The 26,182-nt window shown below is 40.0% G+C and overlaps 1 protein-coding gene across 2 annotated transcripts; it reads left to right on the top strand.

The window, feature by feature from the left end:
* Nucleotides 1-52: 52 nt before the first annotated feature.
* On the top strand, nucleotides 53-24,796 carry CTR9 (CTR9 homolog, Paf1/RNA polymerase II complex component). Of its 2 annotated transcripts, XM_079929973.1 has the most exons (25): nucleotides 55-276; nucleotides 1,812-1,910; nucleotides 3,635-3,874; nucleotides 4,388-4,505; nucleotides 4,980-5,069; nucleotides 6,133-6,281; nucleotides 7,383-7,490; nucleotides 10,372-10,479; nucleotides 10,587-10,823; nucleotides 11,051-11,140; nucleotides 11,255-11,383; nucleotides 11,494-11,677; nucleotides 12,986-13,074; nucleotides 13,586-13,771; nucleotides 13,858-13,945; nucleotides 14,088-14,236; nucleotides 16,274-16,390; nucleotides 16,533-16,678; nucleotides 17,591-17,662; nucleotides 18,559-18,694; nucleotides 18,846-18,992; nucleotides 19,619-19,776; nucleotides 20,836-20,932; nucleotides 21,159-21,271; nucleotides 23,446-24,796. In XM_079929973.1, the coding sequence occupies exons 1-25, from the start codon at nucleotides 232-234 to the stop codon at nucleotides 23,879-23,881; spliced, it is 3,531 nt and encodes a 1,176-aa protein (XP_079786099.1). In that variant the 5' UTR covers nucleotides 55-231; the 3' UTR covers nucleotides 23,882-24,796. The 2 variants fall into 2 exon arrangements, with proteins under 2 accessions (XP_079786098.1, XP_079786099.1); XM_079929972.1 differs by having other exon boundaries at nucleotides 53-276; nucleotides 11,051-11,383.
* The last annotated feature ends 1,386 nt before the right edge of the window (nucleotides 24,797-26,182 follow it).

Below are 26,182 nucleotides of genomic sequence, written 5' to 3'. Positions count from 1 at the left end.
GCGGGGAAAGTTTCCGGGGCAGGGGGCGGGGCTGCCGGAAGTCGCCGGTCGCCGTCTGCTGTTCGTTGTTTGAGCTGCTGACGGGAAGGAGAAGCCCGAGCTTCGGCTGCGCCGCGGGGCGGCAGTCACGACCGGAGCCCGAGCCGCCGCTAGCCTCTGGACGAGCCAGAAGCCAGGAGCACCAGCTGCGGAGCGGCGGGGCCGAACGCCCGCTCGCCTTCTGATCTCGTCATGTCGCGGGGCTCCATTGAGATTCCCCTCCGGGACACTGACGAGGTAAGTGTAGAGAATGGGGGAGGGTGGGGACCTTGAACTTGGAGATCTCCCCCTCCCCCTTTCTCTCGACTTCGTTTCCGAAGCGAGAGCACCCTCTCCCCAGATCCAGCTACCCGGCCGAAGCTCCTATCACGTCTTTCCCCAGCCCCAGCGCCCTCCCAGGCTGGGAACATCAGGTCCGCGCAACCTCGAAGCCACCCCGAGAAGGAGTTCTTGAAAGTTCCCCACCAACCTGTCCGTATTTGACAGTACTCTGCTCTTTTCCTAATTCAGGAGCGCAGGGGTGTGACAGTGCCTGATAAAATGTAAGGCACCTCATAGATCGCAGAGGTGGGCGCAGATGTCACTGTGTTCTCTCTGCTACTCAGACTAAGTGTCTCTCTCTGGGAATATATAGGATGTCGCCCTTCCTCCCTTAGAAACTCGAGTATCATGGTGCACCACATCTGCCACACAAGGCTCCATCAACGAAACAGAGACCCCAAGATAATAGCCGCTGCAGTGTGCTGATAGAATTAACCCCATTTCCCTTCCTGTCGCCTCTTTTATGGGTGGCCTGTGGCTTGTCTGAGTAAAGTCTTCAGAATTGATGTTGTCTTATTCGATATCTCATACTCTTACTTTTGATTGAGGTACAATATTGAGATATGTTTCACTTACTGTAAAATCCAGTGGTTTTTAGTAGTGTAACCATCACCACTATCTAATTCCAGAACATTTTCCTACTGTTATTTTTGTGCCACATTCAGGAGTGTGTGTGACACAAATGATGCTTCCATGATTAGTGTGTACGGTGGCACTCAACTTTGCATTGCCTCTAGGACTGTGCTTCTCAAGTTGTCAGACCAGGACTTCCCTGGTGGCACAGTGGTTAAGAATCCGTCTGCCAGTGCAGGGGACACGGGTTCAAGCCCTGGTCTGGGAAGATCCCACATGCTGCGGAGCAACTAAGCCCGTGCGCCACAACTACTGAGCCTGCGCTCTAGAGACCGCGAGCCACAGCTTCTGAAGCCCGCATGCCTAGAGCCTGTGCTCTAGGCACAAGAGAAGCCACCGCAAGGAGAAGCCCACGCACACCGCAATGAAGAGTAGACCCCGTTCCCCACATCTAGGGAAAGGCCGCGTGCAGCAACAAAAGACCCAATGCAGCCAAAAAAAAAAAAAGTTGTCAGACCGAGTCTCAGAGTCTGTGGCCTGAGTCTCTGGGGTGTTTATCTGTACTTTACCTGCATTATACGTTACGCAGGGTTTCCTTTTAGTTTTTTCAGTAAGAAAAGCTTTTGTAGCATTTTATAGTTCTAGTGATTTGAGGACAAATATCAGGGTTTGTTTGCTATGCTTTAATATTACCATATAACGTATTTGTCATATGCTCCTTAAACGTTTCTTAACGTATGCTTGTTCAGCCCTATTGAAAGTGAACACAAATCCTATGTATAACCATACTGATGTATCTTTAGGAAAGCAGCAGTCAAAGAAGAAATGTGAATTTTAAAAAGAAAAATAAGAGTTAAAACCTACATTTTGTATTTTAGGTCATTGAACTTGACTTCGATCAGTTACCGGAGGGAGATGAAGTTATCAGTATTCTGAAACAGGAACACACACAATTGCACATATGGATTGCTTTGGCGGTGAGTATTCATGTAACAAATATTTTTTATATGTTGACTGGAAAAAATACGTGGTTCTGTTTTCAGTTACAGTAATAGCCAGCTTGGGTGAATGATAGTACCATGTATATGGAAGTTAATTGTATTAAAGGCAAGTTTACTAAGTGATGTGTTGGCCTCTGGTAAATTAGTATATGTTGGTGAAAGCAGAATTCATTTAAGTTAAAGAGTACTCTATATTGAGCATTTGATTAGTTAGTGATTACTCAGTGAAGACTGGCTTGTGGTTTGTAGATAAACTGAGAAAAAACGAGGTGCCACAATTTAAACAATCTAACACCCTCTACCCTCCCCAGCACCAGCTGCATAATGATGTTTCTTTTTTGTGGGAACATTATAGTAAATGATTATGAATAAAATACAGTAAATACTTTGATCATTATTCCTAAGCAAGTTTGTCACAGGTCCCTTTCACATAAAGATATACAGGAGGCCTCTGACCTTGAAGAGTCAGAGAAGTAGATCTGGAATCGGGCTTGTGTCCAGTGCTCAAGCCTAAGTCTTTTTTTTTTTTTTTTTTTTAAGCCTAACTCTTAAAGAGTTTCTTAAGTATGGATTTACAGAGAGATACTTTCAGTGACAAGCAGTGCCCTCCTGACTTGAAGTGCTAAGTTTTCCTGGTCTTTGGAGAACAAGACATTAATGCTTGTCACATATTTTTTAAAACCAGAAGGGAACTTAGTATTTTTTTAGTACAAATGCCTCCTTTAACAGCACTTACATGAAAATTGAAGTCTTGGAGGGTTAGCGTGGAACCTGTAGTAAAATAAATTCATAAAGCATTGTGGGCTGTAGGTTGTTACACTAGAAAGAATGTAGGCTTTGGGATTAGAGAGTCCTTTGTTCAAATTCCAACTCGGCTACTAACTAGACAAATGATCTACCTTCTGAGCCTATTTCCTCATCTAAAATAGGGGGTTGTTAGCACTCACCTTAAGGGTGGTTGTACAGATTAGAGATAATGTATATGAAGCTCCTGGCATTGTTTGTGGCCCACAGTAAGGGGTTAATAAATGGTGGATATTCCTTTTATTATTAATAAATGAAACAGATACCCAGGGAAGTTATTCAGCAGACCCAAAGTCACAGACAATTTTTGATGGATCTATAACTGGAACCCAAGTTTTCTGTTTGGAATTCTTTATACCCTCTCACTATTGCTTTCTCTCTTGGGCTCTGATTTAGTTTGAAATCAGCTATTGCTAGGTAAGAAGATGGAAGCATTTGTAGTGATTATAATTTTTTAAACAGCTTTATTAGGTATAATTCATCTGTAGTAAACTGCATATATTTCATATGTACCATTTGAGAATTTTTAGCATATATGTACACCTGTGAAATCATCACCACAATCAAGATAATGAATATATCTATCACCCCTAAAACTTTCCTCCCACCTCTCCCTTGCCCCTCCACAGTGCCCAGGCAACCCCTGATCTGCTTTTTGTCACTAAAGATTAGTTTGAGATTTATCCATGTTGTAGCATGTACCCAATAGCTCCTTTTTACTGCCGAGCAGTAGCCGTTATACAGATAGACCACAGTTTGTCCATTCACCTTTTGCTCAACAATTTAGTTGTTTCCAGTTTGGGGCTATTACACATAAAGCTGCTATAAACATTTGTGTACAACTTTTTGTATTGACATATCCTCCAGTAATTCTAGTTTGATTCTTTACCTTATAGCTGGAATACTACAAGCAAGGAAAAACAGAAGAGTTTGTAAAGTTGTTGGAAGCAGCGCGTATAGATGGCAATTTGGACTATAGAGACCATGAAAAAGACCAGATGACTTGCTTGGATACATTGGCAGCCTATTATGTACAACAGGCTCGGAAGGAGAAGAATAAGGACAACAAGAAAGATCTTATTACACAGGCAACCCTATTGTATACGATGGCAGATAAAATTATTATGTATGATCAGGTAAATTAAATCAGATATCTTTGAATTTATGAAAGGGAAAAAAATACCGCATGAAAGTAAAATGTGTATAATAGGCAACAGATTTTCTTTCAGTTTTTCTTAAAATAACATAGTTGATAAGAATAGTCAAAAAGAAGGGTTCCTTAATAGAATAGAAATTTCTTTGGTCCTGATACTGTTGAAGTAATATGGGCAAATTTAGCATGTGAAACTTAACCACATGTTGAGTTGGTAATTCCAACATCCTCAGGTGAACTTCAAGCATATTTTAAGGAGTTTGAACTTTTCTTTTTGTCATCGTTCCTGGCACAGACAACTTGCGTTTTGGGATAGTTCCTCAATTTGCAATTAAGAATTGCTTACTGGTAGTTTAAACACATTACAGTGATAAAGGAATTTGTGTGATGATCTGCTTCCTTCCTATATGGTTTTTATTTTCATGTTACACATTTGTGTTAAATTGTGGTTAGTCCTGGATAAAGTCAAGTCTAAGATGATGCATTACTTTTTCAGAACCATTTGTTGGGAAGAGCCTGCTTCTGCCTACTTGAAGGTGACAAAATGGATCAGGCTGATGCACAATTTCATTTCGTACTCAACCAGTCTCCAAATAATATTCCAGCCCTTCTTGGTAAGTCACTTTTGGCAACCATCTTAGGAATCTATATTTTTCATCTGTGCCTAGAATGTATTTCTTTGTTGATGACTCCTTAGTAACTGGGCTGGGCAGCAAAGTAGAAGAGCTTTACCTTATTAAAAATAAAACTATTACAATAGATCACTGTTTCTGTTGAAATTACAGAAATAAGATATATACCAGTTAAGCATAATTTGTTATACACTTCGAAAGCGTCAATAAACAATCTATTTGGACAACTCTAAGCTACTTTAATTATTTTATAACATTTAACATAATATAGTACCGTTCTATTTATAGGCATAGATTAATATACCCTCATGGAAAACAAGTTTAGATATGAAATCATTTTTGCTGTTTTCAAGTGTTTGTTACTGAGAGATATATTTGATTTAGGTGAGTTAGTAGAGAGCATATGAGACTTGTGTTCTTTAATAAGTGCATATTTATTTTTAAAAATCATTACAGGTAAAGCTTGCATTTCATTCAACAAGAAGGATTACAGAGGAGCTCTCGCTTACTATAAGAAAGCCTTGCGAACTAACCCAGGATGTCCAGGTAAGAGAAAAACTGTAAGTCTAGGCTGTGTATGATCCAACTTAAAATATTGGTATTTGATTCAAAAGCTGCATAGTAGATCATAATATAATCTTTTTGCCCTATACTAGTTTTCTTTCCAAAATCTCATTCATTTAGCAAATTTTGAAGTCAAATGTAAAATGTTTCCAGAAGGAGAGGGTGTCAGTGTCAAATTCTGTTGTTAGGCCAAGTAAAATAGGGAATGAAAGTTGATCATTGGATTTGGCAGCATACAAATCATTAGTGACCTTGATAAAGCAGTTTTACTGGAATGGTGGAGGTGAGATACTCATTAGGGTGGAGTCAAAAGAGAAAAGGGAAGGAAGGGAATTGGGAGGCAGCAAATGTAGATCTCTCAAGGAGTTTTACTATCTAGGGAAGAGTAGGAATGAATTGACAACTGGAAAGGGAAATGGAATCAAGAGGGGATTTTTTTAAGATGCGAGAATGTATATGGATGAGAATGATCTAGTTGAGAGGGAAAATTTGATGATGTGGGAAAAATAGGGCAGGGTTGCAGGAGCAGTGTCCTTAGATGAGAAGGGGTAGGAACTAGTGAGCAGTGGAGAGGTTATCCTTAGAAACATGGTTGTGTTTTGGCATGGCTTTGGAATTGGGAAGCATTTATAAGCATAGCTCTGCAGATGTGCATGTAGTCAGTCACTATATTTAAGACCTTAATGAAGCTTTTTGTTCTCTGTTTAAAAATTGCTCTTTAAAAATTAGATAATGAAGGTGCAGTGTAGCCAGGAGCATTGGAAGACAAGAAAAATACCACTATTATAGCTGTTCTGTTCTATGGTGAGAAAGGTATCCTTGATGAGGGGGTAAGTGTTGGGAGGTGTAAGGGGAGAGTGGTATGCTCTGACCTCCAGTGAAACCAAGTTTGTGATACACCCGAAGATTTTATAGTGTAGTTATACTGAAGTTAATTCTGCGATTTTGCAACTTGTAAATAGAGAATGTTTAAGCATTTAAAAAAATTTTAATCCTAAAAATGCCCTAGTTTGACAAACTGAATGACTTGATTTTATTTTTGTAGCGGAAGTTCGTTTAGGAATGGGCCATTGCTTTGTGAAACTTAACAAATTGGAGAAGGCTCGTCTGGCATTCAGCAGAGCCCTGGAACTCAATTCCAAATGTGTGGGAGCATTGGTGGGACTGGCTGTTCTAGAACTCAACAATAAAGAGGTATGTGAGTGAAAAAACTGTCTAGTTCCTGACTGATTTGTCAGGTGAGTAGTATTGAATTATATATTGAATTATATCTCAACAGAGCTGTTAAAAAATGCAATCTTTTGGAGTCTTTTCTGTTATTTGCCTTAGCAGTAAATCATTTAGGACAGTGATATCAAGTATATTTACTACATGCACCCAATTTCAAAGGGCAGGAAATGCTTTCCAGTGGCAGTGTTTCTGCAGTTAAGTTTGTTAAGAAAGCTAAATTCTAAAAGTTTACCTCACTATTTGAATTTATTTTTATTATTTTTTCTTTAATTTTTAAAGATTACTTTCCATTTGCAGTTATTACAAAATCTTACCTATATTCCCCATGTTGTACAGTACATCCTTGAGCCTATCTTACACCAGTAGTTTGTACCTCCCACTTCCCCACCCCTGTATTGCCCCTCCCCGCTTCCCCCCACTGGTAACCAGTAGTTTGTTCTCTATATCTGTGAAGCTACTTCTTTTTTGTTATATTCACTAGTTTGTTGTATTTTTTAGATTCCACATATAAGTGATATCATACATTATATATCTTTCTCTGACTTACTTCAGTTAGCGTAATGCCTTCCAGGTCCATCCATGTTGCTGCAAATGGCAAAATTTCATTCTTTTTTATGGCTGAGTAGTATTCCATTATATATATATATATACCATATCTTCTTTATCTGTTCTTCTGTTAATGGATACTTAGGTTGTTTCCATTATCTTGGCAGTTTCCATATCTTGCTATGAACTTCGGGGTGCATGTATCATTTCGAATTAGTGTTTTTGTTTTTTTCAGATATATACCCAGGAGTGGAATTGCTGGGTCATATGGTAGTTCTGTTTTTAGTTTTTTGAGAAACCTTCATACTGTTTCCCACAGTGGCTATGCCAATTTTCATTCTCACCATCACTGTTGGAAATTTTTTAATCCCTGATGAAAGTTAACTAAAACAAGAGCTATATTTTGCTATCTGAACTTAGATTTGTATAATCTTATTTCTTCAACTATAAAGGAAACTTTGAAAAAGTGCTATTTAAGTAATATTTCACTCAACCCTGCCATCATTGTTTTTCTTTTAGGCTGATTCCATCAAAAATGGTGTCCAACTTCTTTCCAGAGCCTATACTATTGATCCTAGCAACCCTATGGTATTGAACCACTTGGCAAATCACTTTTTCTTCAAAAAGGTAGGAGAAATCATTTATTAAAGTTGTTTAATTTTAAATCCTGATTTTTGTTTTTCTGTACTGCAGGTGATACTTTATCTTTTTAACTTGGAAAGAAATTTGAATCAAGAGTTTTTTTTCAAGTTAGAGTTTGGATTAGTATCTGGGAATACTAATTAGTATCTGGGTATGTTTGTTCATTCATTCATTCATTCATTTAATAATTATTGACCCTGTATACTGTACCCAACATTGCGATAGGGATGTGAAGTTCAGTAAGATGTGGTTTCTGCACTCAAGGAGTCATTTCATAGAAAACACAGATATGGGAACAAATGTAAATGTAAAAATAAAGGTCTCTGCTCTGCTGTGGTAAAGAAATGAAAGAGGAAGTGATTAAGGAGAGTTTTCATCACCAAGAATGAGAGAGCTCTTGAACTATGTTTTTAGAAGAAGGTCACTAGGTAGCTGAAAGAAGACAGGCACAGATCTATGAAATGGTCTTAGTAGTTTAGTAAGAGTGTATCATATGGTGAAATTTTTGCTTGTTTATTTTCACATGTTGATCATGATGTAATTTTTTAAGTTGCCACTAACTCTGTAGAAGCAGTGGCATTCTAGGTTTCTCAAATACTAAAAGAGTTTTTATATAGTTAGTAAGCATGAGTTTAATCAGTCATTTTTAAACCCGGTACTAAATTATACCCAGAACTTTAATTAAATAGCAGTTTAGGTAAGAGTTCACAAAACTGCATCAATCCTTATTAGTAATAGATGCTATGTTGCTGTTATTGTTGCTATTAATATGCATCGTATGCTTGTAAAATGCCAAGTACTGTTAATAGTGCATGCTATGAATTTATATGATATTCAAAATAGTCCTATGTGGTAGGTAATATTTTCCTCATTTTGTGGATGTATGGAAGCAAGAGTTAATAGCCTGAGGTCACACAGCTATTCACCATGATGCTTTACTCTCTCTGGCTGTAGAAGCATACCCCCCTTTCATAATGAATTATTAATTAAGCTTTATGCTATAGCTGTTCTAGTACTAAAAGACAACTACTTAAGGAGAGGATGGAAATGTATCTCATATGTAAATGAAGTGTTACTGTTTAAGATAAAACAGCTACACAAGTTAGTTTGGTTTTTACTGGAAAAACAGCAACAGCACAAAAACAGAGGATGGATGATTCTAAATATTTGAGGGCATATCTAGTAGTCAGTGCTCACAGCAGTTGGGACAGCTTCCTTGAACCAAATGAGAATAATTCAGTTTTTAATTTTCAATGCTAGTCACCCTTCCACTGCAGAAGATAAAGACTTGCTTCTACTGAGAACAATCAGTATATTCAGAACCTTAAAGATTACATAGGTGATGGACTTCCCTGGTGGCGCAGTGGTTGAGAGTCCGCCTGCCGATCCAGGGGACGCGGGATCGTGCCCCGGTCTGGGAGGATCCCACATGCTGAGCGGCTGGGCCCGTGGGCCATGGCCGCTGAGCCTGCACGTCCGGAGCCTGTGCTCCACGATGGGAGAGGCCACAGCAGTGAGAGGCCCGCGTACCGCAAAAAAAAAAAAAAAGAAAAGATTACGTAGGTGAAATATGTAAATCAAGCCAGTATATTTGGGTGTTACTGAACACCTGATCTGTGATCAGCACTGTGCCAGGTGTCCTGAGGTCATCTTGCACTGGATATATGTCTTTAAGGTTTACAGAGCATGTTTACATATGTTTTCTCAGTTTGTCATTACAACAGCCCTAGAAGGTAGGCAGGGTATTTCCATACGCTCGTTCCAGTGAACAGTATATAAATTAAGCCAGAAGGCTGTGTCATGTAATTAAAAGTGTGGAGTTTGAATCACTTGGTTCAAATTCTGGCATCACCATTGTATATAGTTCTGTTGCTTTGCGCAAATAAACTAATAATTTCCCTAAACTTTAATTGCCTCACTTATAAAATAGTAATAATACCTACTGTATAGGATATGAGGGATGGTAGTTAGGATTAAATGTAATATGCATATTAAATACTTATCTAATGTGAAGCACTCAGTTCCTGATAAAAGCTGCAATCCCATTATTATTTCTAATGTTAAAAAAAAAAATGTCGAAAGTGGTCATTGACCAAACAAAAACTCTACTTCAGACCAGATTTCTAGTCAAATGAATAAAACACATTCCTATTAAAACTGGAAAGTTGTTTCTACCCCTGATGTATGAACTCTGACTTTGAGACACTTGGGAGACTAATCCAAAGGAAAGTCAGGCCTAATAGAAAGGTCATGACCCATGCATTCAAATAGAGCTGAGTACAAGTCCAGGTGCTGGCACTTGCTAACCTCATGTGATAGAACATAGCCTTGGAGTCAGAAAAAAAACAACAACCCAGTAAATCGAGATTCTGGCTTTTCACCTTAGATAACAAACTTTACTTCTTTAAGTGTCTATTTTCCCATCAATAAAATGGTAATAATGACACACTTTACAGGGAGGTTGATTAAGCTTAGAACTAATATAAGTATTATACCTAGCAGAGGGCTTTGGATATAATAGTTCTCAATAAATTGTAACTGCTTCCATTACTGTTAATAAAGGACTTAACCTCTCTTGGGTTTTCTCATCACAAAAATAGGGACTAATGCCTCAAAGGATTGTTGTGGGGATTAAATGAAGTAATAGTACTGGGGAAATGTTAAGTACTGTACAACTGTTAGTTCCCATCTTCCCTGAATTTATCAGCAAGGGGAATGAGGAAGATGATTTGTAATTCTGGATACAGTGCTGCTATTGTTCATTCAATGAACAAATTTTAAAAGTGAAATTTGGGGAAGCCTTATGACTGAGACTGGTAGAGTTGTTTGGGTTCACTCAGTTGAGTTTTGGATCTTCCTTGTTCAGGATTACAGTAAAGTCCAGCACTTGGCTCTCCATGCATTCCATAATACAGAAGTGGAGGCCATGCAAGCAGAAAGTTGCTATCAGTTGGCTAGATCATTCCACGTCCAGGTAAGTTAACTTTACACCCTCTCTAAATATCTAATTCTTTAATGGTTTTCCAAATCATTTAAAAACTTTTGTACATATTGTTGGCCTTGTTTTATTTCATTTTTTAGGAAGATTATGACCAAGCTTTCCAGTACTACTATCAAGCCACACAGTTTGCCTCATCCTCTTTTGTGCTGCCTTTTTTTGGTTTGGGACAAATGTACATTTATCGAGGTGACAAAGAGAATGCATCTCAGTGCTTTGAGAAAGTCTTGAAAGCTTATCCTAATAATTATGAGACTATGAAAATTCTTGGCTCTCTATATGCCGCCTCAGAAGACCAAGAAAAACGAGATATCGCCAAGGTATGTTTTAAAAATCTAAAAATTTTATTTTCTGTTAGCTATCTCTAGATGCGCATTCCTCATGTCTTGTTATTGCTGGTAGAAATATGATGGACACAGTTCTGTTAGCTGAGTTTGTTGTAGTCGAACTAACATTTGACTTATCAAACAGGGTAGAGTAGCCACCACGTTTGAATGTCATACCCTAGAGTTGGAATGCTTTAGCTTAATGATTTCTTTCATCCCAGGGCCATTTGAAGAAGGTCACAGAACAGTATCCTGATGACGTTGAAGCTTGGATTGAGTTGGCACAAATCTTAGAACAGACCGATATACAGGTATTTATCCATGTTTTCCGTCTGCTACCTGATGTGTTTTTGGTAAGCCTAATGCAGTGTTTCTCTTCCTCTCATTTTCACTTACACTTTATTCTGTCCACCATGAAAATACAGGGTGCCCTGTCAGCCTATGGAACAGCGACACGGATCCTTCAGGAGAAAGTGCAAGCCGATGTTCCCCCAGAGATTCTGAATAACGTGGGTGCCCTCCATTTCAGGCTTGGAAATCTGGGAGAGGCAAAGGTAGGAACGTAGAAATATTCCCTTCTTTTATACTATCAAGTTCAATGCACACTTTTTCCTATGTATCAACCAAGTCTTTTAACAATGTAATTTTCTTTTCTTTCTCCTAGAAATACTTTTTGGCATCATTGGATCGTGCAAAGGCAGAAGCTGAGCATGATGAACATTATTACAATGCCATTTCTGTTACAACATCATACAATTTAGCCAGGCTGTATGAGGCGATGTGTGAATTCCATGAAGCAGAAAAACTATATAAAAACATCTTACGGGAACATCCTAATTATGTTGACTGTAGGAATTTTAAACTTTTTTTGTGTGTATTAAAATGTCCACAACAGCAGCAAAAAATTTAGCCTGAAAAAAATCTTTCTTAGAACCAGTAGTAAACAGTTTTAGGAAATTCCCTTGTGGTCCAGTGGTTAGAACTCCATGCTTCCACTACAGGGAGCCTGGATTCGATCCCTGGTCAGGGAACTAAGATCCTGTAAGCCCCGCAGTGCAGCTGCGGTGCGACCAAAAAAAAAAGTTAAACAGTTTTGAAGGTTATATGCCTGCCCCCTTTTCTTCAAGGCAAATTTGTGGCCTTAAAAAAAAAAAAAAGAAAAAAAGATGCAGCTTCAGTTAAATTTATGCTAGAAACAAAGAGAAACAACTAAAAACCAGTTGGACCATATTTTATAGACTAGGCCATCTTCAGTGGGTCAGCTACCTTTATTAGGCTTTTAACAACTCCTTGGCATATTTGGTGATGGGTTTATCTTTATGATGGGTCCTGCTTTGAATTCATATAAACATTTTGCAATGTTTATAATAGAAAGAACAGTGCTTTTCCTGGAAATAATTATTACTAAAAATGTCCTACCTTGAGTTTTTACAACCTAGACAATGTGAAATTCGGTAGGTTTTTAACTAAAAATATTTTATATGCTGTACTTCCCTTAAAAGAACCTAAAGCTATGAGGTTTTGACTCTGGTCAAATTAGGGGCTAGCAATTTGGCCTCTGTCGTACTGTTATGGATGCAAAAGTGATTTAAAATAAATAAGATTTTAGTTGAATGTCAGGCTAAATTTGAACTGAGTTGATAGGCAGTAGTAAGCCATTGTTGTTTCCTGGAGAGAGTGACATTTTTTGGAGAAAATAACAACATTTGTATGGCACTTTTTTTATTTAAGTGGAAGAGCCGCAGTTAGAGCCCAGGTTTTCTAACTAGTAATCCCTAGTAGTCTGTGCTTTCACTGTAGTGCCATATGCCAAGCACAGTGCTGTGCATCAGAGAGAAATTGGAAACAGAACAATGCTAAGCTTTTAAAATAACTTAACTTGAGATGATGACTTGGTCCAGGGTGCTAGCCTGGGGAATAGAGTGGAAGAGATAATCTGAGATTTCAAACAGGAAGACTTGATGGTGGCAGAGTTGCTCTTCAATTTATTAGGTTATTAATTAGCTATATTGATGCTTGATATAGTTTCACCTGTGGGACTTTTCTGTTCATTATTAATGTATTAATGAAAAACAATTGTTTCAAAAGTATGACTATAAAATTATGATTCTACTTTATAGCTAATATTTTAAACATGAAAGCTTGTATATTTTCAGGCTATCTGCGCCTAGGAGCCATGGCTAGAGATAAAGGAAATTTTTATGAGGCTTCAGATTGGTTTAAGGAAGCTCTTCAGATTAATCAGGTTGGTAATATTAACTCTTAGATTTGAAAAATAATTATTTCACCATTTCCCCCTAGTAAATCAATTTTTCCTTTTAATGGCTATCATATTTCTAGACTTGGCATCTCCCTGTTTTTTTCATTTACTTGTTAAAGATACTAAAGGGTATAGAAGTCATCTAAACGTTTTGATTGTGGCCCACGGTAAGAAATAGATTTCACACTACAGCCTAGTACATACACACGTGTGTATACAGACAACTGAAATCAAAGTTTTACAAATCATTTTGTGCTCTTTCCATAGGCAGTACATTGACATTTTTACTGTATTCCATTCTGTTGCATTTCTTATGGTGATAACTAAACACTAAATTGATGTTACAAGTCACTGATCCATCTCAACTCTCAGTTTGAAAAACACTGTTGTAAATGTAGCTTGTAAACCTCTCCAGTAATCAGCTGTTGTGGAAAGATGATTGATCTCTCTGAATCCAAATTACAGATTTTGCTTCTTTTTATACGTGTGTTTTTAGGACCATCCGGATGCTTGGTCTTTGATTGGTAATCTTCATTTGGCAAAACAAGAATGGGGTCCAGGCCAGAAGAAATTCGAGAGGATATTAAAACAACCAGCTACTCAGAGTGACACTTATTCTATGCTAGCCCTTGGCAACGTCTGGCTCCAAACTTTGCATCAGCCCACCCGAGATAGAGAAAAGGTAATCTTTTTCATCTCTTTAAAACAAAATTGATACTTATTTGATTCTTGTTTGAATTTTTTTATAATGTTTGTATCTTTTTATAGGAAAAGCGTCATCAAGATCGAGCTCTGGCCATCTACAAACAAGTACTCAGAAATGATGCAAAGAATCTCTATGCTGCTAATGGCATAGGTAATTATACAGTTTGGATATCCATAATAATTTGTGAAATGAATGCTTTTGGAGGGATGTTTGCAGATCAGAATTTCTCTCTAGTTGTTTTTCTGGCTACAATTAGAAAATTCTAATTCTGTGAACCTTTTTATAACTTTAGGAGCTGTTTTGGCCCACAAAGGATATTTCCGTGAAGCTCGTGATGTATTTGCCCAAGTAAGAGAAGCAACGGCAGATATCAGTGATGTGTGGTTGAACCTAGCACACATCTACGTGGAACAAAAGCAATATATCAGCGCCGTTCAGATGGTAATGTCTTATTTTTCAAGATATTTTTATTTTGTGTTCATTGTCGAGCGCTTGTTTCCTTAACCATTCTGGTCCTGCCTTGGAGCTGGGTGCTATCTCTTACGACACTGTGTCTATTCAGAGGCTTATAATTATATATGGTTAAGGCCAGTCTTTGGTGTCCAGACAGAGATGTGAGTCCTGGTTCCACCTCTAATTGCATGTCTTGGACAAAGGACATCTTCTCTGAGCCAGTTTTCATATCTATAAAACAGAAATAGTTGTACCTTAATCTCATAGAATTTTTTGAGCATCCAGAATGAAAAATACTTGGCACCATACTTGGCACTAGTTTGCCTCGCATAGCAGTAAGTACCCAGAAGTTAGTGGGATTTAATATCCGTTTGCTTGTTTTACCCTCTTCTCAGATGAGAGAACTGAGTTTCAGGAGGGTTAAATTACACTTAAAATGAAACTCCATGGGGATAAGTTTTCATGGTTATAGAATTATTTTTTTTAATTTATTTATTTTTGGCTGCATTGGGTCTTTGTTGCTGTGCGCAGGCTTTCTCTAGTTGCGGCAAGCGGAGGCTACTCTTCGTTGCAGTGTGTGGGCTTCTCGTTGCAGTGGCTTCTCTTGTTGCAGAGCACGGGCTCTAGGCGTGTGGGCTTCAGTAGCTGTGGCATGTGGGCTCAGTAGTTGTGGTGCACGGGCTCAGTTGCTCTGTGGCATGTGGAATCTTCCCGGATCCGAGCTCGAACCCGTGTCCCCTGAATTGGCAGGCGGATTCTTAACCACTGCACCACCAGGAGAGCCTATGGCTATAGAATTTTATTATGCTTTTCATATTTGTTGATTACTTGAACTTGAAGTAAAAGAGTCATGCTTAGCATCTTTTGCATAGTAAAAAGTAAAAATGCTCTTATGGGGGAATTATTATGGTCAGAAAAAACAGGTTTCTGACCAAAGTTAGAAGACAGGCTCTGGACTTCCCTGGTGGCGCAGTGGTTAAGAATCTGCCTGCCAATTCAGGGAACACTGGTTCGAGCCCTGGTCTGAGAAGATCCCACACACCGCGGAGCAACTAAGCCTGTGAGCCACAACTACTGAGCCTGCACCCCAGAGCCCGCGAGCCACAACTACTGAAGCCTGCATGCCTAGAGCCCACGCTCCACAACAAGAGAAGCCACCACAATGAGAAGCCCGCGCACTGCAACCAAGAGTTGCCCCCTCTTGCTACAGCTAGAGAAAGCCCACGTGCAGCAAGGAAGACCCAGCGCAGCCAAAAATAAATAAATTTATTTTTTTTAAAAAAAGAAGATAGGTTCTGGGAAGTGGTTAACCATTTTTCTAAAAAGGATGGGTATTATTGTATTCAGAATATTGGAAAGGTTCTGGTCACAGGGACTTACAGAACCCAGATTGCATATGGTAGTCTCAGAGGTTGTGTTTTTGGAGGTGGGCCTTCTTGATCTGCAAATTAATTTCTAGGGATATTCAGGGAAAAACCGTCTAACCATCTTCCACAAAAAAGAACTTACCTATGATAAGATGTGTTCCATGGTCAGAAAGTGATATGTTCACAGCAAAATTAATACCAGTATTGCTATATTGGTTTTACTAAGAAATTAACAGCAAGAACAGTGAGATTTATCATTCTCATTGCCAGTAGTTTCCACCAGTCCTAAAGAAAGGTGGTAGAGCACCTTAGGAGCCAGGTGTATGACTTCTAATAAGTTGTCAGTGAGCCTGTTCTAGATAGTATTGCTGAAGATACAAAAAAAAGACCTTCCAATCTGTTTAACCTTTCAGTGTTGGTCGAAATTTCAAATGGAAAAACTATTTCTAGTATGTAATTTTTCTTGCCAGGTTTTTATGTTGTGAAAAATGTATGCTGGTGAGTGTAAAATATCGTTCTCAAATTAGTCTCTGAAATTAACCATTCAAAAGACAAAATACCTTTTCACATAGCTTTAAAATCGCTTGAAATTTTGTCACAAAATGACAATATCATTTAATCCTTGTTGTGTTTTAATTAACGTTTTCTTTTATTGTAGTATGAAAACTGCCTCAGAAAGTTCTATAAGCACCAGAACACTGAAGTTGTGCTCTATTTGGCCCGGGCTCTCTTCAAGTGTGGCAAGTTACAGGAATGCAAACAGACTCTGCTGAAGGTAAAAAAGAGAACTCAGTTCTATGCTGCATTGTATTTTTTATCCTGTTTTACGCATGCTTACACACCTAACACTCTATTTGACTAAAATCCTTTTCATGTCATTATACCATATGAAAGATTTGCTTTGTTTTTGTTTATAGGCTAGACACGTGGCACCCAGTGATACAGTTCTTATGTTTAATGTGGCCTTGGTCCTGCAAAGATTAGCTACCTCTGTCCTGAAAGATGAAAAGAGTAATCTGAAGGAAGTACTCAATGCTGTGAAAGAACTGGAGCTTGCACACAGGTAAGATTTTGTAGGAACAACCTTTGAAATGCTTTGTTTCTTTAAACCCACATGGCTCAAAAGAGAATCATTCTCTATTAGAATCATTCCAGCGATTTTTAAGCCAAAGCAGACTGCTTCCGCCAGGTGGCACCCAACCGTAGCCAGGATCCTGATAGAATTGGATCATGTAGTCTGACCCCTAGAACTGGCTGGCTGGCTTTGCAAACTTGCCCTAGATTTTTCATTGACCTGTCAATAATATGACCCAGCATTTTACACACTAGAAATTTTTAGACTCCACTTACGCTGGTTTTACTTGTTATACTAGTGACTTTTTATGTGATATTAGTTTTACTTAAGCTGAGATTAAGACCTTTCCTCTTAAATATTGAATAAATTTATTCAGCTCAGCTCAAAATTTATGTAACCTTACAGTACTTATTTAGTAATTCAGTGTATGGTAAAATTAAAACCTGACATCTCTTCAGGTTTTGTCCAGCCTTATTTGAATTCTTGTTTAATTATTCTTTGCCTTGTCTAGTAGATTGTAAGTGCTTTCATGGCTTAAGCCTCCTAACCTCCATGCTGACATATTTAGTAAATTTGGTGTTTAGTAAATATTCATTGCTGGAATTGATTTTTGGTGGTTTGTGAATTTACTGATACCGTTAACTTTATCATCAAGAACTTACTAATATTGAGTGGTATATTGATGAGAGTCTTTTTTTAAGTGAGTTGTATATATATTTTTCCTATTGAGATAACAGCCCTTCATGAATACATTCATTTAAGTATTAAGTATTCATTAAGTTTCAATCAGTATGTAAGCCTCCTCTCAGACTGTTTTTTTAAGAACAGATTAAAAATCTAAAGGGTGTATTTCATTAATTTTTTTTTAAGTAAAGTATTTTATTTTCTCATTCTATTTAGATATTTCAGTTACTTGAGTAAAGTTGGAGATAAAATGAGATTTGATTTGGCCCTTGCTGCTACAGAAGCCAGGTAATGTACTATTTATGGAAGGTGACTCTGGGTGAGGCAGTGATAGCAGTGTGGACTGGGAGAGTGACACAGTAGTGAATGGGTTTCTGACCTTCCAGAGGTCAGTCTTTCACACTCCTCTCTGGGACACTCCAACCTGGACCAAGGCTTTTTCTAAGGGTCCTTTCAGGGAATATGGCAAAGTTCAAGTACTTAAGTTGTATGGGAAAATACTTTTCTATTTCACTAATGTCAGCTATGTAGTCAGAATCAAGACACGATTCCTGAATCTGTCACATGTAAAGATAGTGTCGGGAATCTTTTTAGCTGTGCTTTGGGAGGACGGTTATAATTTGCAAACTTAACATAGTTGACAGTATTGGCTTCTGAGAAACTAAGTTAATTTTCCTAATTAAGACTCCCTGGTGGTGCGGCAGTTAAGAATCCGCCTGCCAGTGCAGGGGACACAGGTTCGATCCCTGGTCTGGGAAGATCCCACATGCCGCGGAGCAACTAAGCCCATGTGCCACAACTACTGAGCCCGTGAGCCACAACTACTGAGCCCACATGCCACAGCTACTGAAGCCCACGTGCCTAGAGCCCATGTTCCACAAGAGAAACCACTGCAATGAGAAACCCGCGCACCACAACGAATCGTAGCCCCTGCTCGCCACAACTAGAGAAAGCCTGCGCACAGCAACGAAGACCCAAAGCAGCCAAAAAAATAAGATAAAATAAAAATTAAAAAAAAGAAAAGGGCTGAAGAATTAAAAAAAAAAAAAAAGACTTCCCATAGGTATCACCTAATGATCCTGCTTCAAACTTTTAAATGTGTGTAAGGAATACAGATGCTCTGAGTTTTTTAATAAAAAGTATATTAGCTACATACATATTTCTCTAAATTTGGATTGTTCTAGGCAATGCTCTGACTTACTGAGCCAGGCCCAGTACCACGTGGCCAGGGCGCGCAAACAGGACGAAGAAGAAAGGGAATTACGGGCCAAACAAGAACAAGAGAAAGAACTGTTAAGGCAGAAACTTCTCAAAGAACAGGTATGTATTGTGTTTGCAGTTATACTAGAATTAAAGGTGTACATACATACACTTTGTATGTTAAAAAAGAAGTTCTTCTGATGGTAGCCATGATTTTTTTCTGTCATAAGAACATTGTGATGAGGTTTTTTCCTACTCTTTTTCCTCATAGGAAGAGAAACGTCTCAGAGAAAAAGAAGAGCAAAAGAAACTTTTGGAACAGCGGGCCCAGTACGTAGAGAAGACCAAAAATATTCTTATGTTTACTGGAGAGACTGAAGCAACAAAAGAAAAGAAAAGAGGTGGCAGTGGTGGACGGGTAAGATATGACTCCAGTTAGAAACGAAGCTAATTGGTTAAATTCACTCAGTCCTTAGTCCTGAGCTTTGGCTTCCTCCTTTGCTAAAAGTTAGTTTTCCAACAGAGACTGCTTTAAATGGTGTCCAGTATTTAGAAATGCATTTCACTGTTAGCTGAGTACAGTTTACCTTGTAGCAACTTTGTAGTTGATGATTTTTGCTATTTGAGGCATTCATCCCAATTAGAAGTTTTTAAAGTATGGGCCTCACCATGCGCTTCTTCCACGTGACTTAGAGCAGCGGTCCCCAACCTTTTTGGCAGCAGGGACCGGTTTCGTGGAAGACAATTTTTCCATGGATGGTGGCAGTGGGGAGGGGTTGGGGGGAGGTGTTGGTTCAGGTGGTAATGCGAGCGATGGGGAGCAGTGGGGAGCGGCAGATGAAGCTTCGCTCGCTCGCCCGCCGCTCACCTCCTGCTCTGCGGCCCGGTTCCTAACAGGCCACGGACCAGTACCGGGCCATGGCCCAGGGGTCGGAGACCTCTGACTTAGAGGACTGATGGGAAGTGGCCTCTTTCATACCTTAGCATTCCACCCACATTCCACCAGCCAGGAAAGCAATGACTGTGGTCTTGTTTGGGTTTCAGCGGTCCAAGAAGGGAGGAGAGTTTGATGAGTTTGTCAACGATGACACCGATGATGACCTGCCTATATCCAAAAAGAAGAAGAGAAGGAAGGGCAGTGGTAGTGAGCAAGAAGGCGAGGAGGAGGAGGGTGGCGAGAGAAAGAAGAAGAAGAGGAGAAGGTAGTGTCATGGAATAACCTTTTAAATCACCTGGGTTTTAAACCACCTCATGAAAGTGGCAAAAGACCTTTCACCTTCTGAATCTTAGGTTTAGAATCTGTGAACACCTTTTTATCACTTGATCCCCCCAGACAGGGAAGCCTTTCATTCCCCCATTTCCTACTTTAATCCTAAAATGGACCCCACTACCAAATTCCCGGCGTGCTTGGAGTCTCCACACATGTCCACAGCTTTCCTTCTGAGTGCTCCGAGTCAGTCAATAATTGCCTTTCTTATGACTGAAAATTGCAATATTTATTGGAAAATCTATGCAGTTTAGGATGAGAAACGTTAGTGTGTCCACACTGACTGTCCATCTTTGAAATCTTAGAAAAGCCACTGAGCTTCAGTTTCCTCTCTGTAAAGTAGCGATGGCCCACCTCCTGGTTTTACAGGATGTATAAAATGTGAATTTATGTGAAAGAAGGGCCTTTTAATCCTCCCAGTGCCATCCGCTGTTAGGATAAGTGGTGCCCTGCCCCCCTCTCACCTGGAAGTGCCCCTAAGCTGTCTGTTCCTCTCATGGTGCTTCTGTGTCCGGGAACCTCCAGTGTTAGCTAGACCTGTTCTTTCCAACCCATGTCTGGCTCTGCTTGTGGAATTCATTCAGACCTGTGGAATTGAAGCTGTGGCTGGATATTAGCAGGCCTGGGATGAGTAGTTGGAAGGGAAGAAAGAGGAGGGGAAGGAGGTTGAGTCTGGAGCCTGGGTCTTTTCTCACATCTTCTGTCACTCACCAAGGGCAAGATTCACGCTCATCTTAGATTAGTAAGAGGGCTTAAAAGTGACTCAGTTAGTCAGCAGACATGGCATAAATACAGTTTTTGCAGACTCCCGAGCCATGTGCAGCAAGAGTAAATTGTGGTCTCTGCCCTTGAGGGGTGTACAGTCTGCTCGAGGCCAGCCCCTGTAAAGAAGGGTGTTCAAAATGACTAATACTGTTTGAATGGCACAGAAATCTTGGGTTTTATAGGCACGAGTGAACCTTGACAAACTTTCTCTTGGTGTTCACTATTTTAGACCTCCGAAGGGAGATGAAGGATCTGATGATGATGAAACAGAAAATGGCCCCAAATCGAAAAAGCGCCGTCTACCAAAAGCAGAGAAGAAGAAGGCAGTAAGTGTCCAGCTCTGTGGTTTTCATCCCCAGTAGGCATCAAAGACTGCGGTACTCTAGAATACATTCTTCCCCTGCAGTGTCTTCAAGCACAGACACTTGTTTTTGAAGTTTGTTGGTTGCAGTTTGATTGTATCAGTATCACTGCAGTGCAAACCCAATTTAACAAGACATCCTAACATAAAGAGTCTTGACTAATCTATTACGTTTGATCTTCTTTCTTCAGCCCAAGCCAGAACGTCTGCCTCCTTCAATGAAGGGAAAAATAAAATCCAAAGCCATAATATCATCAAGTGACGATTCATCTGATGAAGATAAACTGAAAATTGCTGATGAAGGGTAGGAATTTTTCACTTATGTTCTCCTAGTGAAGGATAACCAAGAGTGGTCACTGTGCCAAAGCGTCATCTCTGCAGCTTCTTAGAATCTTAGAGCAGGAAGAAGCCTGAGCACACATCTCATTCCAGTCTTGTCATTTTGTCCTACTAAATGTTTGTCCCTTAAAGAAGGAAACCTATTTTGAAATCTCATTTCTTCGTGAATATTAGCTGAAATTTTCTATCATTTTGCTACACTGCCATTGACTGGCTTAAAGTATTAAGAGTAGCCTGATCTTGGTCACAGGGAGAAAGGGACTTTCTTGACCATTTCCTCCCTTGTCAGGCAGGGGTGACTCAGCACTGCCTGCTCTATGGAGGGCTTATCGTAGACTCCTCTAGCTCACAGCCTACTTGGTGAAACAATATTCTGTTTTACTTGTACTGAACTTGCCCCTCAAGCTCTGCATTTGGATTCCTAGACTAAGGCTCTTAATACCATACTATGCTGGGTTCTTCTGACGGCCATCATTTCACTCATTCATTCAACAGACATTTGAACATCCATGCTATGAGATAGCAAGCTGAGAGCTGGGGATGCAGAGGATAAAGACATCGACCCTGCCCCCAGGGAATTTGTACTTTCGAGACAGTGGAGAATGACAAATAAACCAAAACTACATTATAGTGGGAAAAGGGTTATCACTTATATTTTGCATTTATTGCTCTTCAGTGACCACATGTAATCTGGAGTTTAGGTAGTGGGGGGAACTACTGAGGTGTTTTTTTGTGGAAGAAAGGCTGTTTAAGTCTTAGAAGAAGAATAGAGAGTCCTAATCAACTGTACTTCAATAAAAAATAAAAATAATAATAATTTTTTAAAAAATAAAAGGAAGAGAGAGTCTTGGTTGGTTAGAGGTGAGGCAGGGGTGAGAGGTTAGCATGTCGAAGGGGCTAAGGGTCCTCGTGCAGGGCTGGTCTGGTAGGGGAAAGCGTCTGTAAAGATCTGCAGTTCCCTTTTTCTCTGAAGATGCTGGTTGACACAGATTTGGATTGCTTTTCCCTAAAACACTGTTTCACCCTTGCCCACAGTGTTACCCTGGTCCACTGATTACAGAGTGATGGTTAGACCTTCATGAAGTGTTTGCTTATTTGGCCAGATGGGATGGAGTGAATTAGATCCTGGGGCCCACTGGCCCTTAGCGTGTATACAGAATGAGTTATGTGATGTGTGTCTAGGTTTCTTCTTTCAGATGTAAGCACAAAGAGCCTTTCTTCGGTCTACAGGGATGTTTTCATTTCTAGGGAGAGTAGTATGGTTCACCTCCCTCACCCTTCTTAGACTGACCCTGTAGGATTTAATATTCCTTTCTTGGAATATCTGTTATGAAAACCAAAACTAAGGAATATGCCCGAGGAGAAGCATGTGCTCCTCTCCACAGCTCTGGTGGGGGAGCAGTTGTGACAGTGGTGAAGGGAATGTTCTTTCCTCCAAGAAGCCAAAATTCCCTGGGTGCCACTGCACCCCCAAGCATTAGCACAGGTCCCCTGCCCTTAACATCTGATAAGTAGAGGGGGAACTCTGGCAAAAGTACACAAACAAGCTGCAGAACCTTTTTATTTAGCCCCAGCTTCCTATGTTGAGTAGGTCTAGTCGTGGCGGAGGGCACCGGAGCAGAAGCAGATCCTGGGACAGAAAGGGTGACTTTGCTCCTCAGCGATCTTCTAGCACAGATGGCAGTGGCGCAGAGGAGCTTCCCTCCCAGCCAGCCTTGGGACAGAGTGCATTCTTCAGAGTCTCTGCAGCCCAGTGAGGTCCCAGGTTGCACCTCTGCCGCTGTGTATTGGTTTATAAAGATAAATAAATGTATCCCTTCCTTTTCATAATTTTACGTACGAAATTGAGAAATGCTTCATTCTGATGAAGGGTGCCTGGGATGACCAGTGCGGTCACCCTTCACTGTCTATGTTCTGTCTCAGAGCTAAAGTGCCTTATTCTTTTTAACTTTTTAATCCTCTCTTAATAACCCTATCACATTTACAAAAAAGCACACCAAAGGATATCACAAAACGAACACCTGTGTCAACAGCGATCCGGTCAAGACATCAAATGCCCTTCTATTTTCAAGCGCATCCCCGGTTTGTCGAGGCTCCCTTGGCCAGAACCCTGGTCTAACGAGCGTTTGTCTTTGCCAGACATCCCCGCAACAGCGACAGCGACTCCGACGAGGGCCAGCGGCGGAAGACGGGCGCCTCCTCGGAGGAGAGCGACTCCGACGAGAACCACAACAAGTCCGGCAGCGAGGCCGGCAGCCCCCGGCGGCCCCGGAGGCAGCACTCAGATGAGGACTCAGACAGCGACCAGCCGACCAGAAATCGCAGGCCCTCGGGCTCCGAACAGTCTGACAACGAATCCCTGCAGTCCGGGCGGAGCCGCTCGGGGGGCTCTGAGATGGACTCTCAGCCCGCATCCCCCAGCGCCGAGTCGGACCACTACTCCGAGAGAGCATCTGACAACGAGGGGTCCGGCCGAGGCTCCGGCAGAGGCTCCGGCAATGAATCCGAACCCGAGGGATCCAACAACGAGGCCTCGGATCAGGGCTCAGAACGTGGTTCAGATGATAGCGACTAGGCTTTATTTCATGAATAAGCTTCATCTCCGCAGGAAACTTTTTTAATATATGAAAGCTGTGATAAAAACATTTCAGGTGTTTGGTCAAACAGTGGTGGATTTTTCTTAAGGCAATTTTTTTCTCCTATCCATTTGTACGTTACTATGTCCCAAAAGATGTTTCCCTTGCGAGAGTCCAATATTTGAGTCTCTTGAGAAAAAGGTGACTATTCTTTATTATGGTACAGTTCCACCTATCATATGTGAAAACCCCAGGAAGATAAACCCACATGCTGAACCATTCCTCCCGAGATTTGACTGAAACTGTGGCAGATGTCTCATCTTCTTTGTGTGTTAAGCAGCATATTATTAGGACTTTTATTGCAATCTTTTACCAAGTGGTGTGAGGAACTTGGTATTAATGTCTTTGTTCCATTTCAAGTTTAGATCAGGAATATTTTTATTTTCTGGAGGAAGAGGTATCTACTGTATAATTGCACCAAAGTACAAATGAAAGGAAGGTTTTCTTCAATAGTGTAATACTGCAGCCATGTAGAGAAAACGACAAATATATCATTTGTTAGGTTGAGTAAGATGTGGAAAAATGCTTTTCTGTTAGTAGTATGCAAAGACCTACCTAAGCCACATAATAAAATTCTTTTACCAACTTTTATGTGTAACTTTGTGTCATTTTTTTTTTGCTCAGTACATTTGTATATGAAAATTTAGCATCTATAAAAATATGCAAATATTTGGAAGAAACTGAGCTAAGATGGAGGTTGTTTACTCAAAAGTTTTGTAATTCATTTTTTTAACATCTTTATTGGATTATAATTGCTTTACAATGTTGTGTTAGTTTCTGCTTTATAACAAAGTGAATCAGTTCTATGTATATGTATATCCCCATATCCCCTCCCTCTTATGTCTCCCTCCCACCCTCCCTATCCCACCCCTCTAGGTGGTCACAAAGCACCGAGCTGCTCTCCCTGTGCTATGCAGCTGCTTCCCACTAGCTATCTATTTTACATTTGGTAGTGTATATATGTCCATGCTACTCTCTCACTTCGTCCCAGCTTACCCATCCCCCCTCCCCGTGTCCTCAAGTCCATTCTCTACGTCTGCGTCTTTATTCCTGTCCTGCCCCTAGGTTCTTCAGAACCTTTTTTTTTTTTTTTAGATTCCATATACATGTGTTAGCATACGGTATTTGCTTTTCTCTTTCCGACTTACTTCACTCTGTATGACAGACTCTAGGTCCATCCACCTCACTACAAATAAATCAATTTCATTTCTTTCTATGGCTGAGTAATATTCCATTGTATATATGTGCCACATCTTCTTTATCCATTCTTCTGTCGATGGACACTTAGGTGGCTTCCATGTCCTGGCTATTGTAAACAGAGCTGCAATGAACATTGTGATACATGACTCTTTGAATTATAGTTTTCTCAGGGTATATGCCCAGTAGTGGGGTTGCTGGGTCATATGGTAGTTCTATTTTTAGTTTTTTAAGGAACCTCCATACTGTTCTCCATAATGGCTGTATCAATTTACATTCCCACCAACAGTGCAAGAGGGTTCCCTTTTCTCCACACCCTCTCCAGAATTTGTTGTTTGTATATTTTTTGATGATGGCCATTCTGATGGGTGTGAAATGATACCTCATTGTAGTTTTGATTTGCATTTCGCTAATGATTTGTGATGTTGAGCATCCTTTCATGTTTTTGTTGGCAATCTGTATATCTTCTTTGGAGAAATGTCTATTTAGGTCTTCTGCCCATTTTTGGATTGGGTTGTTTGTTTTTTTCATATTGAGCAGCTCATATTAAAGGAGATTAAGCCTTCATCAGTTGCTTCATTTACAAATATTTTCTCACATTCTGAGGGTTGTCTTTTCGTCTTGTTTATGTTTTCCTTTGCTGTGCAAAAGCTTTTAAGTTGCATTAGGTCCCATTTGTTTATTTTTGTTTCCATTTCTCTAGGAGGTGGGTCAAAAAGGATCTTGCTGTGATTTATGTCATAGAGTGTTCTGCCTATATTTTCCTCTAAGAGTTTGATAGTGTCCGGCCTTACATTTAGGTCTTTAATCCATTTTGAGTTTATCTTTGTGTATGGTGTTAGGGAGTGTTCTAATTTCATTCTTTAACATGTAGCTGTCCAGTTTTCCCAGCACCACTTATTGAAGAGGCTATCTTTTCTCCACTGTATGTTCTTGCCTCCTTTATCAAAGATAAGGTGACCATATGTGCGTGGGTTTATCTCTGGGCTTTCTATCCTGTTCCATTGATCTATATTTCTGTTTTTGTGCCAATACCATACTGT

Source organism: Stenella coeruleoalba (genome assembly GCF_951394435.1).
Source record: "Stenella coeruleoalba genome assembly, chromosome: 8".
In the NCBI taxonomy this organism is placed as follows: Eukaryota; Metazoa; Chordata; class Mammalia; order Artiodactyla; family Delphinidae; genus Stenella; species Stenella coeruleoalba.
Note: the sequence above shows the minus strand (reverse complement) of the source record. Positions and strands in the feature narration are given on the sequence as shown.

What these genes read in the sequence shown, in the direction of transcription:
- CTR9 (XM_079929972.1), top strand. Translation starts at nt 232, where the DNA reads ATGTCGCGGGGCTCCATTGAGATTCCCCTCCGGGACACTGACGAG. An exon ending in TAATATTCCAGCCCTTCTTG is followed by an intron (nt 4,506 to 4,979) that starts GTAAGTCACTTT and finishes AAATCATTACAG; the next exon opens with GTAAAGCTTGCATTTCATTC. An exon ending in ACATCCTAATTATGTTGACT is followed by an intron (nt 11,678 to 12,985) that starts GTAGGAATTTTA and finishes GTATATTTTCAG; the next exon opens with GCTATCTGCGCCTAGGAGCC.